Source organism: Sus scrofa, chromosome 14, assembly GCF_000003025.6.
Source record: "Sus scrofa isolate TJ Tabasco breed Duroc chromosome 14, Sscrofa11.1, whole genome shotgun sequence".
In the NCBI taxonomy this organism is placed as follows: domain Eukaryota; kingdom Metazoa; phylum Chordata; class Mammalia; order Artiodactyla; family Suidae; genus Sus; species Sus scrofa.
This window is the reverse complement of record NC_010456.5, coordinates 103,718,760-103,735,849: the sequence shown is the minus strand read 5'-3', so window position 1 is coordinate 103,735,849 and position 17,090 is coordinate 103,718,760. Positions and strand designations below refer to the sequence as shown.

The 17,090-nt window shown below is 41.5% G+C and overlaps 1 protein-coding gene across 25 annotated transcripts in view; it reads left to right on the top strand.

The window, feature by feature from the left end:
- CPEB3 (cytoplasmic polyadenylation element binding protein 3) overlaps positions 1-17,090 on the top strand; it is a 196,082-nt gene that overhangs the window by 135,396 nt on the left and 43,596 nt on the right. For all 25 annotated transcript variants that reach the window (XR_002338767.1, XM_021073492.1, XM_021073494.1 and 22 more), the window contains one exon: positions 7,305-7,423. Coding sequence is in view for 24 of the 25 variants with exons in the window: in XM_021073492.1 (XP_020929151.1) it covers positions 7,305-7,423 (119 nt within the window). In the remaining variant the exon portion in view is untranslated. The remainder of the gene's footprint in view (positions 1-7,304; positions 7,424-17,090) is intronic.

The following is a 17,090-nucleotide window of genomic DNA, read 5'->3' as shown; positions in this document are numbered from 1 at the left end:
CAGCAGGAGACTCCGTAGATGACGTGCTGTGTAGAGGACATAATGTAGGAGGCACATGATGTCAGTTTGCCGTTTCTTGGTGATGTTAGGTGTGATCATTGGATTAAGGTGTTTGCCAGATTCCTCCATTGTAAAAGTGCCCTTTTCTCCCTTTGCAAATACTGATTAATCTTTGAAGTGATACTTTAAGATTGTGTCCCCTCCCAAATTTAGCCAGTGGTTTTTAGCAAGCATTGAAGATGCTTCCTTAAGTTGATGACATTCTTAATGAACTCTGATGTTCATCTTATTAAAATATAATTTAGTGAGATCTGCCCTTTAACTCCCTCAAGAGCCTTCATTTTGATTACATAGCTTAAAAATACACTGAAAACCAATAAGCATCTTTACTCAATATGAAAATTTGATTGACCTAAATAAAACTAAAACTAAACTTCTCCTGATTATTTTGAAATCCATCATTTCAACTCTTCTTAATGTAATTTTTGTGGGCTTTAGAGCGAATATACCTGCATAGACCTTAAATTTCAGGACTAACACAGGTGACCACTTCCTGCAGCTAAATCGCTGTTAAATGGTCCCTGTCACAAAAGTGACAGTCAATAATAAATAGGCAAGTATTTCTTTGCTAGTGATATTGAAATTTTTATCTCATTATTTAAAAATTTTTAATTGAAGTGTAGTTGTTTTACAGTAATTTGTTAGTTACAGACATACAACAGCAAAGTTCAGTTATAGGTACTTTTCTTTCTCAGAATCTTTTCCCCTTATAGATTATTACACAATTTTGAGTATAGTTACATCTGCTATACAGTAGGTCTTTGTTGGTTATATATTTTATATACACTAGTGTTTATATGTTAGTCCCAACCTCCTAATTTGTCCCTCCCCCCATCTCTCTTTGGTAACCGTTAAGTTTGTTTTCTATGTTTGTGAGTCTCTCTTTTGGAAATAAGTTTGTGTGTGTATTTTAGATTCCACATATAGGCAACATCCTGTGATATTTGTCTTTGTCCGGCTTATTTCACTTAGTATGATAATGTCTAGGTCCATCCATGTTGCTGCAAATGGCATTATTTCATTCTTTTTTATGGCTGACTAGTAATTCATTGTATATATGTAGCACATCTTCTTTATCCACTCCTTTATCAATGAACGTTTAGGTTGTTTCCATATTTTGGCTATTATAAATAGTGCTGCTATGAACATTGGGATGCATGTATCTTTTCAAACTAGAGTTTTCTCCAGATATATGCTCAGGTGTGGGTATATGCCCAGGATCATATGCTAACTCTATATTTAGTTTTCTCTCTCTCTCTTTTTTTGGTCTTTTTTTGCCATTTCTTGGGTCACTCCTGCGGCGTATGGAGGTTCCCAGGCTAGGGGGCCAATCGGAGCTGTAGCCACCAGCCTACGCCACAGCCACAGCCACGCAGGATCCGAGCTGCATCTGCAAACTACACCACAGCTCACGGCAACACCGGATCCTTAACCCACTGAGCAAGGCCAGGGATTGAACCCGCAACCTTGTGGTTCCTAGTCAGATTCGTTAACCACTGAGCCACGACGGGAACTTCCCTATTTTTAGTTTTTTAAGGAATCTCTATACTGTTCTTCATTGTGTCTGCCCCAATTTACATTCCCCCCAATAGTATAGGAGGGTTCCTTTTCCCCCACACCCTTTCCAGCATTTATTATTTGTAGACTTTTTGATAATGGTCATTCTAACTGATGTGAGGTGATAGCTCATTGTAGTTTTGATTTGCATTGCTCTAATAAGTAGCAATGCTGAGCATCTTTTCATGTGCCTGTTGGCTGTCTGTGTGTATTCTTTGGAGATGCTTCTATTTAGATCTTTTGCCCATTTTGTGATTGTGGTTTTTGTTTTTGTTTTTAGCTGTATGAGCTGTCTGTATGTTTTATTTTGGGTATTAACCCCTCATCTGTTGCATTGTTTGCAAATATTTTCTCCCAGTATCTCATCATTTTTAGATGAGACAATAGAAGTTAATGGATGCATAAAGGCTCTGGAAGCTGATCTTAAGTTTCAATCTCAAATTTAATCTTTAGGTTTTAATCTGAGATGTCCCTTAACCTCTTAGAGCTTCAGTTTCCTCACCTGTGAAATGGTAATAATAACAACTGCGTTTACCTCATAGAACTACTGTGAGGTCAAGTGTGCATTATTAGCACTGTGCCTAGCACATTGTCAGCACTTCGTTATTGGTTTGTGGTGGTGAAGTTGATAGTGATAGTTATTAGTACTAGGGATCAAGTACAAAAAAATTATAACATGAAAAATTGTGTGTTAAGAGCTCCGGAAGCTTTGTTTTTGAAAGGTAGCCAAGAACATTTTGGAGGTTGTTATACTCAATGTGTTCTCAGGTATTAAAAGAAAAAAACCTTTTAATTAAAATTTTCCTTCAAAAATCTGGCCAAATAAAATGGAATTAGCCCAATTCAATCCCTCCTCCCTCATCCCATACCTCTTTATTCAGAGAAGTGCACTGGTCAGTTCAGGCTTGTCCAAGAATCCCTCACTGTTCTATCCTTCTTCCCCAGCTTATTTGGCAGCAGTGGGAAAACAAGCAGTTTCCTGCCACTCATAATGCCTATAACCCAGGGTGATGGTGACCATGCCAAGAGTTCCTGCTGCTTCCCACAGAGCCCATATTTCTACCCACAGACTGGCTCTGAGTGGTGCTTCCACCACCCACTTTCTTAGGGCACTTAGAAACAGTGCCTAGTGCATAGTAGGTATTCAATAAATGTTAGGTTTTAGCAATTATTACCACACTTCTTAGGTACTCAGGTAACAAGGTCACCATTTCTGAAACTTGAGATTTATAATCCTGTTATCTTTTGGCTGGCTCAGAGGGCAAGGGAAAACAGGAGTTTATAATTATTGGGCCAAATTTTTTAATATACTTTTCAAACTAGTAGAATACCTACCATCATAGTAACAGTTTGAGGAGCACAATTTGTAGGTAAAATAGGCTTTTATTTAAAGAACGCATTAAAATCAAATAATGCCACATCCAATAATTCTCTGTCCTGGCAGAAATGGCTAGTGATATAGGAAAGCAAATATTCAGTCATTTTATTGCCTGTCATTCAAAAAACTAAGGTTTTTCCTTTAGTATCTAGGTTATTTCCCTTTATTCACCACCAAATGCTTGCAAACACAGAGTAGAAAGTGTATCTTGGAGTTCCCGTTGTGGCTCAGTGGTAAGGAACCCAACCAGTATCCGTGAGGTTGCGGGTTTGATCCCTGGCCTCACTCAGTGGTTAAGGATCTGGCATTGCGGGTAAGCTGTGGTGTAGGTTGCAGATGCAGCTCGGATCCCACGTTGCTGTGGCTGTGGCCTAGGCCAGCAGCTGCAGATCCAATTCCACCTCTAGCCTGGGAACTTCCATATGCCGCAGGTGAGGCACTAAAAAAAATAATAATAATAAATAAATAAATAAATAAATAAATAAGTATCTCATTCATTTGAACTCTAATTTTTACAGTGAGACCATATATAAAACTTAATTTAATTTTACTTATCTCAAAAATAACTGAAAATGCAATAAAAGTAAAATTGACACTTGCACAATATCTTGGCTTTCGAAGCACCTTACACCTTAGTTATAACTTTCATCTCTGTAAGATAATTAGGACAAATGCCTAGTTTCTTCACTGTGCAGATAAAAGAGCCAAGACACAGAAACTTTAATATTTTTTTGGATACACCCATGGTACGTGGAAGTTACGTGGAAGTTCCCAGGGCAGGGATCAAACTTGCACCACAGTTGCAGCCTGTGCCACAGCTATGTCAATGCCAGATCCTTAACCTTCTGCACCACAAGGGAACTCCCAGAACATTTAAGCTCATGATTCCACTACTTGTTGGATGACCTCAAACAAGTCACTTAATCACTCTGTGAAGTTTCTTTAATTTTAAAATGGAATTTAAAATAGTACCTACCTCACAGAGTGTGTGTGAAGATGAAACAAGTTAATATACATAGGGCTCTTAGAAACAGTGCCTGGTGCATAGTAGGTGTTCAGTAAGTGTTAGGTATTAGCTATTATTACCGCATAGCCAGTTAAGTGCTAGGACTAGGACCCAAATCCAGACCTTCTAACTCCTAGTCCAGAACTCCTTCTATAGCACCATGTGGAATTTGCCTTTTTGTAAATCACTGATTTAATTTCTGTCTCACATTGACCTTGTTATTCTTGAAGAGGTCTTTTTCTGCTTTGTTTACTTTGAGCTCTAATTTCTAAGGATCAGCAGGGAAATGTGTTTGAAGGACTTCCTGATTTTTTTTTTTAATCCTCTGATTTCTGTTGTCATCTAGGTTTGTTTGACCTTGAGGTATCAGAAGGTGTTTTAGTAGGTGCACATATCAGGAAGTCGTTTTCATGGATGTTTTGGGGTTTCTGGTGAATGTTATTTTGGTTGGAAGGCCTGAGGTAGGCAGTAAGGTTAAAGGAAATAGTTGGACTTTAGTCACACCCTTTCTCTGCAGTGTGATGGGAATATTGTCATTACTGAGAGTGGGAGCTGGCTGATCAGGGAATAGAGATGATTTGTTGTAAAAGAGCCATTCTGAAGAAACTGGTAAAGTATGATGGTCCAGTCCCTGAAAAAGGAAAAGAAGTTGTTTGTAGATATTTTTCTTGGTAATAATATTTGTGTCAGGCTTTTACTTGTGACCCAGTTGTTTTTAGTGTCTACTGCCAGTGTTGACATTTATGGCTGTGGGTAGGCCTAAGTGGAAACCTGTGTGCTTTTGTAGTAGCTACTCGGATGCTGTTGCGGAGATACCCTCCCTTTCCCCTGATGTTCAAATTGAACCCAGTGTGGGATTTCATGTGGGAGATTGTCGGAGGTGGGCAGTGATGTGCATCCAGCCATGTGCAGAGGCAAGGAGCTAGAGAAAAGTCCCAGCTCACTGAGCATGCCCCACCCCAGGCCTTTTTGATGTGTTTGTACAAGGTATACCCAGATGGGTCCTCTCCAAGAACAAGATACCACTATGCTGCTCAGGACTTTTGTGGATAAGCTGCACCAAAGTTGAGGCAGGGGATTTGAGAGGACGTGCTGAGACCTCCTCTTTGTGATCTTTGAGGGGTTTGTTTTTGTTTTTGTTTTGTTTTGTCTTTTTTGTCTTTGCTAGGGCCACACCCCCAGCATATGGAGGTTCCCAGGCTAGGCGGCTCATCGAGCTACAGCTGCCGGCCTACGCCACAGCCACAGCAATGCCAGATCCAAGCCACATCTGCAACCTACACTACAGCTCACAGCAATGCCGGATCCTTAACCCACTGAGTGAGGCTAGGGATCGAACCTGCAACCTCATGGTTCCAGTTGGATTCGTTAACCACTGAGCCACGACAGGAACTCTGATCTTTGAGTTTTTTAATCCACCGATCTCTAGTATTCCCTTTGCCAAGTATAACTAATGTTCTCACATTAAATAAAAACAGTGAATTTCTGTTAGATTCACTGGGGCTTGGTAGTCATTCAGTACTATTTCTAAGAGAGAGAGAGGGTATGAAAAAATGATGTATTATCCTTTCTAGTTTTGCAGTTAAGCTTTCTTTTTCTTGCCTGGCCACCTGCTGAATACTCTGAACCATCTAGCCTGGGAGCAAAGCCCAGAAAACAGCTCTGGGTCCTACCATGTCTGCAGCCTTCCTCTGGGTATTGGCTTCTGCCAGTTGCATTGGCCACTCTTGGTATGCAGCATCATGGTTCATATTTTTCCTGCTATGCTTGCTTGGATGCTCTGTATGGTAGATGGGGAGTTGGGAGAAAAGATTAAAAAAAAGAGTACCCATTAATCACTCTCTACTGCCACTGTCATTGTGTGCTGCCCAGGACTCCAGAAAGCTTTGCTTCTGGACCATTTGATTTAGCATCTTTGTTTGATGTGCAATGAGCTTCTGAACATGGGGGTTCTTATCCTTCTTCACTACTTATAGCGTTTTGGCACACAGTGCACCAGAGGAGATCTGTACTAGTGATGGTTTTCTTTGAGGTCGGTAGTAGGACTGGGAGTGGAGGTGAGAGACTTAGCAAAGCTAAAGGGGTTGTAGAGAGATTGAGTGGTTGACTATTCGGGCTTAGCCTAGCTCATGGTGGGCCTTTGCTCAGCTGCCATTCGTGAATGCCAGGGTGGCAGCAAGTGCCAGCGTTGGCCTTTGAACATCTCTTACTCTCTTTGAAGTCTTTGCTGATTCTCTCAAGTCAGATTCCTTGCTTGTAAGGGCTCCCGTAGTCCTTTTTTCCCCCACTTAGCCCCCTTAGCTTTGTAGTGAGTGGTTAATTGTCTAGAAGTCTTTTTTTCTACCATACAAGTCTATTGACAGCTGAAACCTAGTTTCGTTGATCTCAGTTTTCCTCCATAGCTTGTGTCCCATTTGTAACAGTTGCTCAGTAAAACGTTCTAAACTGAACAAAGCTTGCTGTGTCCATGGACATCCCTCATGTCCCCGTTTACAGGTCATGTTCTCAGCCATAGATGGAAGAATATCCTTGAAGACACAGAGCATCACCATCAGAAAGAACATGTTAAGACACGCTAGCCTATTTTGGAGCTTTTTTTTTCAGGGGGGAACACCTCTTGAGATATAATTCACAATTCACTCGTTTAAAATGTATAGTTTCGTGGTTTCCAGTATGTTCACAGAGTTATACAATCACCACCACAATCACTTTTAGAAAATTTTCATTATGCCCCCCCCTCCAAAGAAACACTGTACCTACTTCCACCACCCAACCAGCCCTGGGCAACCACTAATCTGTGTTTTGTCTGTATCCATTTGCCTGTTCTGGAAATTCCATATACATGGAATCATGCAGTATGTGGTATTCTGTGCCTGGCACGTTTCACTTAGCATAGTGTTGTCAGGATACATCTGTGTTGTGGCAGGTGTCAAGTCTGAAGCTTGGTGGAAGTTGGAGGGCAGGTGATGCCTGTTTTCTCTCTAGCAGCTGTGACTCAGGCCAATGGTGAGTCTGCCTGCTCTCATTAAAGATGACCAAACCTATTCAGTGGAATTTCCATGGACATGTTCTGAACTTGCCTGAGTCATTACGGGAATTAAGCAAGGTAAAAATCTACAAGCACTTACTACAGTGCCTGGCATGTGAGGGTCTCAGTGACTGTTGCCTCCCTGTGTGCCACTTCAGGTTCTTAGATTTTCGTAAGAATTTGCCAAAGTGAAACAAGAGACAAATGTTTAATTGGTACTTTGAGTTAATTTACTGATTCCTCCTCCTACCCGTTTGTTTTTGTTCTCCCCCAAGGCTATGCCTTTCTGCTGTTCCAGGAGGAGAGCTCAGTACAAGCTTTGATAGATGCCTGCCTGGAAGAAGATGGGAAACTGTACCTGTGCGTGTCGAGCCCCACCATCAAGGATAAACCGGTAAGAAATATGCAGCCAGCTGTTGCTTTGCAGAGCACGTATGCAATTGAAATAGCTGATCGCCTTCTCCTTGTCATGGGAATGCTGGGAACTGGGCTCCTCTTCCCCGGGGTGACCTTGCTGTGCAGTAGAGCTGGACTTCTGTTGATGGGAAGCTAATAACAAATTATTCAGTATTTTGTTTTGTACCTTTGGGACCACATATAAACAAGTGTGCCCTTGTCTTTCACTTTACGCCTCTTTTAAGCTAGTTCCTATTCAGAAACTCTGCATCAAAGTAAATAATGCTCTTAGTGGTTTTGGCAGCTGGTTTCTCTCATTATTTCAGATCAAGGACAGGAATAATTTTTTTTTTTAAAAAAAAGATCATAATCGTCAATGTTTATGTGCCTTTGAATGCAAGGCATTGTGCTGGGTGGTGCCCACAGCTGGCTAAATAGGGCCTTCTGGGCCGGGAGCTTATACTCCAAAATGGATAGCTTCAAACAGGGCAGGGGAGGGGAAGGACAGAGAACATGGACCCCAAATCATAAATAAATGTACACTTCAGAATTTGTGGTTAAGTTTGTGGTTTCTGAACCAAAGAATGTAAGTCACTGCGTAAGAGAGGAAGATGTTTCCTTTCTCCTGGCAGAGGGGGTATCAGTGGAGCAGGGGCAAGACTATGTTTAGAGCAGAAGAGAAAACTTGGTTAACATGATAGAAGTAAAGATCCTCAGGAAGTTGGGGGGGGTGAGTTTATGTGTTGGTACTAGGAGTGGAAGATGAGTAGAAATAGTGATCTGGACTAAGGACCAGAGGAAGTATCTGTCACGGAGCCTGCAGCATCCCCTGTAAGACTTACACAGAGATGTAGGGCTTGATTGACAGCTAGGTTTATTCTCAAAAATGTGTATGGGGAGAGAGTTGTGGTCGGACATAGAAGTTCCCAGTTTGAGTCTTGATTCTAGTATTTGAAAATCTGTTGGACTCTGAATAAGTCACTTAATCAATTTTGCATCTTGGTTTCCTCATCTATAAAAATAAGAGGAATAATGGTTCCTCTGTGGGATGTTGAGAGGCTCAGAGAAGAGAAACATGAATGTGAAACCATTTGATGAGGTTGAGTACTTGTGCAAATGGTGCTATGTAGTCTTACGTGGTGCTAGAGGATTCAAGAGAGCAAGGTTAGAGATTATCTACCTAGTAATATTTTTTGAAAAGATGGTGACATCTAGAACAGGGTTTACAGTTAGTTGCAAAACAATGATGCTGGCACTCTGCATAGTGGGAGAATGCAACCTGTAAAGCAGAAGATTAAATTATTAAAGAACAGGGCTCCTGAGTCATTGTACGATAACTGATGCAGAAGACGAAGCAAGGAATTTAGCAAGTATGAAAGTACCACTGTAATTTTCAATTTCTGGGGCCATTACCCAATTTTTATAACAACAGTTAACAGCATTGGGCAGGGTAACTATACAGGTAGCTATTCAGGAAAATGGTAGAAAATAATAGGTTGAGCCAAAGAGTAGAGAGCCTTTGTTAACTTTGGTTTTAAACAGAGTGGAGAGGGTGTGTGTTACAAGAGACATGGGGACGGACTAGAATGAGAGTGTGTGGTGTTGCCTCTGCATAAATAATAAGAAAGCTGCAGTAACTTCTAAATCTCTGTGGAGTAATGTGAAATTAGGAAGACTGAGCCCAGTTTGGCAGGGGCAGATGTCTGAGAGGAAAATGGTCGACCTCCAGAGAGCCTCTGCCAGTGACACATCAGTGGAAGAGGGTAGGGAGGTAGGAAGGGTTGGGGTTGGCCGTGCACCATACAAGAGGTTTCAAAATATGTTTATATCCATCAGATGACACATTGAGACAGTTATGCCCATAGTAGACCGAGAAGCTGTTGACTGAGGGGAGGAGCCTGGAGATGAGCAGGCGGGGCTGGCGTACTTTGGAAGAGTCATGTCATGGGCCCTGTGAAAGGAGAAGATAATATGCTGTGTGAGGGCGAGCTCTCACCAGGACCAGGCATCTTGTGAGAGGGGAATGAGCAGTGGTTGTTGCAGACAGAGGTGGTATGGAGGCACTGCCATGACTGTTGAGTGTTTTCACTCCAAAACATGTACTGTCCCTGGCTTGAAAGACTTTTAACGAGATGGTGTGAGTGTGTTCAGGGTGGTATGGCTGTAGACATTGAAGGCCTTTGGAAGTGAATTCGTGTAATTATCTGTTTTGGAAATGTTTATGGGGAAACTAACTTTCATAGTTTGTGTTTCTACAAACCTCTGCCTTATTGCAGTTTTCATTTCCTGAGCTCAAGTGAAGCCGTTTTATTGGAGCTTAGTGAATTCTGAATGGTGACTGCTGATCACGTATTTCTTTGACCCAAGCATACTCAGAATTTCCAGCATAAACAATTTAAATGAAACTTAGGATGGGAACCATAAAAGCCCCCAAACACCTGTAATTCCAATGAACTGGATCCCAAGTTGGGTTCTGGCTCTGTTGGCTCCATTTTTGAAACCTTCTCTTTCTTGGCTCCAGCTCCACATCTACCACTCCCGGCTTCATTTGGCCACACTTCTCTACCAGGTTTTGGTATATTCCACCTCATTTGGGATGCTCCCACAGAAAATGAAAGCTGGGTTGAACCTTTGGGAGTCAATGAGGACCTGGGCAGTAGTGCAAGGTAAAGTCAGCCTCTAGAGCTCATTCCCCAAACCTTTTGAGCGGTGGTTCTTTTTTGCTTTTTCCACTCAGCTTAGCTCCCTTTCAGGATCTTAGTGCCCTCAGTCTGTTGTTTAGTTCTCTCTGGTCCTCGCTGGATTTCTCCTTGGAAATACATACCATGTTCCAAAGTAACCTCACAGATTTTCTATCCTTTGCCCTTCTCCCTTCCCCCTAAACCAACCCCTCATTCCCTTTGTACGGATTAGGTTAATCACATGGTTTTTCTAATATAGAGCCTGATAGAAAAGTTCCCTCTCACTTATCCTTTCTAAGATCATGTTTGTTTTTTTAACGCAAATGAATCCATAATTAGTGGATTTCAGGTAGTTATATTTTTGGTCAGTAGTTACCTTTCATTACATGTCTCCACTCAGACTATTCTATATATAGGTCCGATCCAGAAAGATAGCAAAAGAAACTGTATTTATGGCCTGATTAATTGACTCCTTAGTCTTAAAGAACAAAAGACAAGTTGGCAAGAGCAGAAGTGATTGCATAGCTTCTATATCTGTGATTTTTTTCCCCCCTCCTCCAGCAAGAGGAGTTCCATAGCTCAGATGTCTCAGACGTCCCGGTGGATAGCTGGGTCTTTGCCCCTGCTTTCAGTGGAGCAGGCATACATTGTGACAGTGGCCCTTCTTATTAAGGCCTACTTTCTGAATCTATAAATATGCTGAACTAAAGTTTCAAGACAGCTGACTGACAGAGCAGGAAACCTAAGAGAGTCTAATAGATTGAGGTGCTGCAAAGGGTAACCCTGAACAGGAAGCGAGGAAGGAGACATTGTGGTTCTTACCTTCTAGAACACTTTGGCCAGAGATGTGGGATAGCAAACACCCTGAAGGGAGTATCAGGGAAGCTTCCGAATTCCTCCTTCTTACAATTTATAGCACAATCACAATTTATAAATACCCTAAAACATGACAGATTGACTTTGCTATATATTTTTAAACTGTCTTATCAAACTGAAGTGTGCTTATCCTATAAGGTCAGTTCTTTAGGTTATTGTTCAGGTCATCCACTTAAAACTAGAAAGAAAAAAAATGGAAAAATGACAGGGAAAAAAAATAGGAAGCTGGAAATAAAGTCTGGTTTAATTCTTTAATTTCTTTCTTTCTTTAGGGCCGCACCACGACATATGGAGGTTCCCAAGCTAGGGGTTGAATTGGAGCTGCAGCTGCTGGCCTACACCACAGCCATAGCAACTCAAGATCTGAGCCGCATCTGTGACCTACACCACAGCTCATGGCAACACCAGATCCTTAACCTACTGAACAAAGTCAGGGACCAAACCTGCATCCTCATGGATATTAGTCTGATTCATTTCTGCTGAGCCATGACAGGAACTTCTATTTTTTTAATTTTTAATTTTAAGTTTTTTTTTTTTTTTTTTTGGCTGCATCTACAGCATGTAGAAGTTCTGGGCCAAGGATTAAACCCATGCCAGAGCAGCAACCCAAACCGCTGTGGTGATAATGCCATATCCTTAACCCATTGCGCCACAGGAGAACTCCTAATTCTGTCTAATTTTTAATTCGACACTTTCTATCATTCCAGTGTCTCCTGCCCCCATTTATATATCAGAGGACTCTAGCATTTTTCATCACTTTTTTAAGTTTCAAAAATGTTCAGATCCTTTTGCTTAGGATTTAAAACCTGCTCAGTCTGACTTCAAATTTTGTTCAACCTTACTTTTTTCTGCTTTCCTCCTGAGCCCCATATTCCCATCAATTAAAATATTTAAGGTCCTATTTCTTTCTTTTTTATTTTATTTATTTATTTTTTGTCTTTTGTCTTTCAGGCCTGTACCCTAAGCATATGGAGTTTCCTACACCATTAGCTCATGGCAATACTGGATCCTTAACCCACTGAGCGAGACCAGGTGTCGAACCCATGTCCTCATGGATGCTAGTTGGGTTCATTAACCACTGAACCATGATGGGAACTCCCTAAGCTCCTGTTTCAATGTCTAATTCCTACCCTTATTTTTCAGGCCCCTCTCAAATGTTGTCTCTTTTCTGAAGCCTTCTCTGATCACTACCCCATCTATAGTGAATCATACCTTCTGTCATAACTATTTCCAGCCCATGTACAGCCATCTTAACTACTATGCCTTCCTTTCTTCCTTCAAACCATGTTTGAGTACCTACTATAGGCAAGACATTAGTACTGGTTACTATGAATCAGACATGAAATCCTGTGTTCATAATGTTAATAGTATAATGAGTAGATAAAACAAGTGTATAAATACACAAATCTATAGATCCTGGCACATAAAATGTTCTCAAATATTTGTTAAATTAAGAAAGTAACAGATACAATGAAGATAAGATATAGATTAAGTACTTTGGACAGTCTGTACATACCTGGAGTGATGAAAGAAAACTTTTTGGATGAAGTGTCATTTAAACACGGCCTTGAAGGATGAAGAGAGTTTGGAGATTGGCCAGGAGAAGTGTGGAAGTGTGGGGGAGTGGACGTTTTAGAGAAAGGCAATAATGTGAACACAGAAATGAGAAATTATGTAGTATAAATGGAGAACACTTAGGCTGGTTAGTTGGAACACAAAGGAAAAGAAGGAGTTCCCATTGTGGATCAGTGGAAGTGAACCCAACTAGTATCCATGAGAATGTCGGTTCGATCCCTGGCTTCATTCAGTGGTTGAGGATCTGGCGCTGGCATGAGCTGTGGTACGGGTCACAGATGTCGCTTGGATCCTATGTTGCTGTGGCTCTGACACAGGCCGGCAGCTACAGCTCCCATTTGATCCCTAGCCTTGGAACTTCCATATGCTATGGGTTTGTACCTAAACAGCAAAAAAAAAAAAAAAAAAAAAGAATAAGAAAAAGAGTAGAGGGAAATTAAATTGGAAAAAGTAGGTAGAGAGGCTTATAGGGGAATCTTTATGGATGGTCTCAGTCCTTCAGTGTGTGGTACACTCACTCAAACTCCTCTTCCATCTACTACCTCCTAAAACAATAACTATAATTTTATCTTGGCTCAATCAAATTTGGTTTTATATCATATCCCACCTTGGAAATCTGTAGCATTTCTGATCTTCTTTCTTTATTATTTATTGAAACCTTGATCTAAAATCATGGTTTGGGTTCCTCCCATCATAGGAATTTCTCCAGAGAAGGAATTCTTTCTCTAAAATGAGAGAAGTACTTCCTGTTCATAAATAAGTCACATTTCCTCATCCTCAGTATCTGAATTTGCAAATGGGTCCAGAGTTCTTAGTGCTGGAGTCTTTGGAAGCTGTTATTCCTTTCTCGGGAGATCCAAAAGATACTGCAATTCTAGTGTGCAGAATGGTATCGAGCGGACAAAATAGTCAAACTATCCCCCAAGGGATCATATTCAGTGTTTTCCAAAGTGTGTTCTGAAGAACAGTTGTCTCATCAAGCACTGGTCTCTTGAGAGGATCACTGGCAAAAGGTTTGCTCGTAGTAAGAGGTAGCACTTACTGAGCACACGCTTCGTGCATTTTATGTCCACTTTCTCCTTTAATTAAAGATTCCATAGCCAAAAACATTTGGGAAACATAATAAAGTTCTGAGGAGTCGTGCAGTAAATAAATTAGTGAAATATTGTTTAATCCAGCATATTATATACCTCTCTGGGGATTATACTTGTGCAGATTCCGGTGGAATTAGTATTCCAGGAAGCTCACTCAAAGAATAGGCTTCTTCCCAGGAAAAACTTAGGTAACTTGAACTTTTATGTGTGCATTCCTCTCAGGAGTTTTAGTGATCCGCATGCCAGTGACAACATCCTTGTTCTAGCACCATGGAGCTGAAAATACACATTTCTGTAGATGCTGGACAAAATCTTCTGGCTACAGAGCACGAGCTCCTGAAGCTCCGAACCTAAAAGTTAAAATAGCTGAAAATAGTGCCAGTTTCATCACTAAATCATTTTCTTGAGCTTTTTCTAACTGCTAGTTTTGTTGGTAGCTTTAAAAAGAATCTGTGGGTCATTTCTTAATGCATTGAAAATGGGCCAGATGAGTTTGGAAAGAAGAGAGAGGTTAATCACTCACAAATAAAAATGCATTGTGTCTTTTCAGAGGTGGTGGCCAGTAGCCTGAAGGACAGGGAGCCTTGCAGGCACACAGCATCATGGCAGCAGAAAGAGTATATATAGACTTTGGGTCAGATAAACCTGGGTTTCAGTCCTGAGATGACTTCACTCTTCTGGGCCTTAGTTTCCTTACCCTGAAAGCAGGGATACTTTTTACAGCAGACAGTTATGGTGAGTTTAAATGTAACAGTGTGTGTAAAAGGCCTAGCAAGTGGTGCAGTGTAGGTGCCCAGAAGTGCTAGTTTCTTCTTCCTTTTGAAAGGGAATCATCCATCATGCTTATACTTTCTAAGCGATGTGGGAACATCAGAAGTGATGATGAGGACTAGATGATTCTGATCATCAAGTGGGTCACCTGGTGGCATCAAAAATTTGCTCTGGGAGTTCCCCGTCATGGTGCAGTGGAAACAAATCTGACTAGTATCCATGAGGACGAAGGTTCGATCCCTGGCCTCGCTCAGTGGGTTAAGGATTCAGTGTTGCTGTGGCTGTGGCATCTAAACGTGTGCGGCCCTAAGAAGACAAAAGAAAAAAAAATTGCACTGATTAGGCCCAAGCTCTGGGGCACTGTCTGGTGAGCAGATTTCCTGTATTACTGTGACTCTGGAAGGCAGCTTTCAGTGGAGTGAGGCAAGCCATCAGGGATCTATAGAGGGGCAGCTGCTGACGTGTTCTTATAGCACCGCTGTCTGCCCAGCAGGAAAACATTTGTTAATTCACCAGAACGCTGAGAAGCACAGAGCACTCACTGTGCTAGGCAGTTAGGATCCGCACAGAGCTATGGTCTCAGCCTTAGAGGCCCCAGAGTCCAATGGAGAGAAATAAACATGTGAATAGTAAGTGGAGTAAGGAGTCACGGGTGCTGTGACAGAAGCATAGAGAGTGGCTGTGGGGGTCAGGGGCAGCTCACAAAGCAGAGTGGTCTGATGTTCCTGAAGGAGTCTGGCAAGCCTTTAGCGGGAAGGTGTTCCCTTGAATCTTCCAGTTCTAGGTACCAGTATTAATCATAGCATCTAATTGATAATGGCTTTATTATATCATGCATAGAGCAAGGACATTCATCGCCATTTGGGGAGGCACAGCTTTTGCATGCTCTGTTTTTGTACTGGGTGCCTTTAGGAAACAGTATATAGAGTGCTGTTTGAACTGTCCCATTGGGGCTTTAAGCCTTGGTTTCCATGCATCAGGCTGTGCAGCTTGGTGCCGATGGCAGCAGTTTCCTTTTTGTACCTGGACCGTTTCCTGAGACTGATGTAGGTTGGAATATCCTGGGAGGGTGAGAGAATTTCCCAGGGTTGCTTTTGGCTCCCTGTCTAGGAAGAATCTTGGCTATTTTGATGAAGTGCTGTGCTCTACCAGGATCTGAGGAGTGGAAGGAATAGTCTGAGTGTAAGAGAGCTTTTTGCTTTGAGTCCCAGTAGAGTTCTTCCTGAGGCCCCAGAGCTGCCGAGGGTACAGAAGTCTTATCAAGGCTGTTGACTCTGAGCAGCTATTAGGTTCCTTCGCCCAGAACAGAGAGGGAGTGCATCTCCTTTTCCTCCCCATTGGGTGGAGGGCAGCATTTGAGAATAGTAGCTAGCATCTAAACGCCTCAAAGTTGGCTGTTATGGAGCTGTGCAGTAAAAATTAGGTGGAAATGAGATACCAACTACGAATGTGCTTTGAAGAGTCCAAACCACAATTATTGCTGTTATGGCTGTTAGTTTTGGTGGTTAATAATAATAAAACAACCAGGGAAGAGTTAAAGATGCCTCACAAACCACAAACTAGTTTATTTGTGATACTGTGAGGCACCCCAGTCATTCTGTGAGGCCTCTGTGGCCTAAAATAGAATTGCTGACAGCTGGGGTGGGTCTGAGTTCATTACCACTACAGCTGAGCTGCTGCAGCTGCATGTCAGCGGACCTCAGTCCAGCTGACTCATCCTGGCTGTCAGAAGAGCCGGAATGCTCCTGCTTGTTGGGGAGAGCAGTCCTGATGGTTTCTGCGGTATTGTTTTTCCAGTTCATGTAGATTGAAAGGATTGCAGGATTAGGAGAGAAAAACGGAGACTTTTTCCTGAAGAGCTTGAGTAGGAGTTTGAAGGGAATAAAAAAGAGGAAAAAGAAAATGGGGCAGGGTGGAAGGGATGCTGCGCCATGTGCTTTATGGATCATTTGTGGGAAAGAGATGGCAAGGAAGGGGCTTTTGTTCAGGTAATTTCCTAAACTGGCCACCAGATTGCACTGTTGAGTCTGAACAGTTTGGTTGCTTTTTAGAGCTGCCTTAAGATGAACAGACGAAAAGGAAGGCACCATGCAGTAGAACGTTCATGTGGTGAATATTTGTAACTTAAGGAAAGGACCAGACAAGGATGAAGTGTTCAAAATGAGCTAAAGATAGCATTGTTTACTGGTAGATGAATGTCTAAATTCTGAATAGAATTGGTCTATACTGAAAGAATTCTAGAGCTATAGGATCATGTTCAGAAACTTGAAACTCTAAGGCTTTTATTTAAAACTGTTCTTACTGAAACCGTATGTTTTTTCTTATCCTATTATTAAAGCTACAATACAGATGCATTTTATATTTAATTTTAACTTAGAGGCCTTTGCAAATTTTCAATGAAATTTTCTTTTTAATGTTATCTTGTAGCATCCTGTCAAAATAAGTGACCTATATTGCATTTCTTAATTTTGTTTCCTAGCACTTGGCCTAATCTTATCCCTGTTAATGACTTTCAGTTTCAACTAGAATGAAACTTTAGTTAACTCTCTGAGAGCAGTAACAGGAAATAAGTGAGGAAAAGGCCTTGATGTGAGTGAAGTTTCTATGATGTTTTGTTCAATTAGTTCAAGCCTATTGTGCTGTATTTTAATACATACTAAGAGTAACA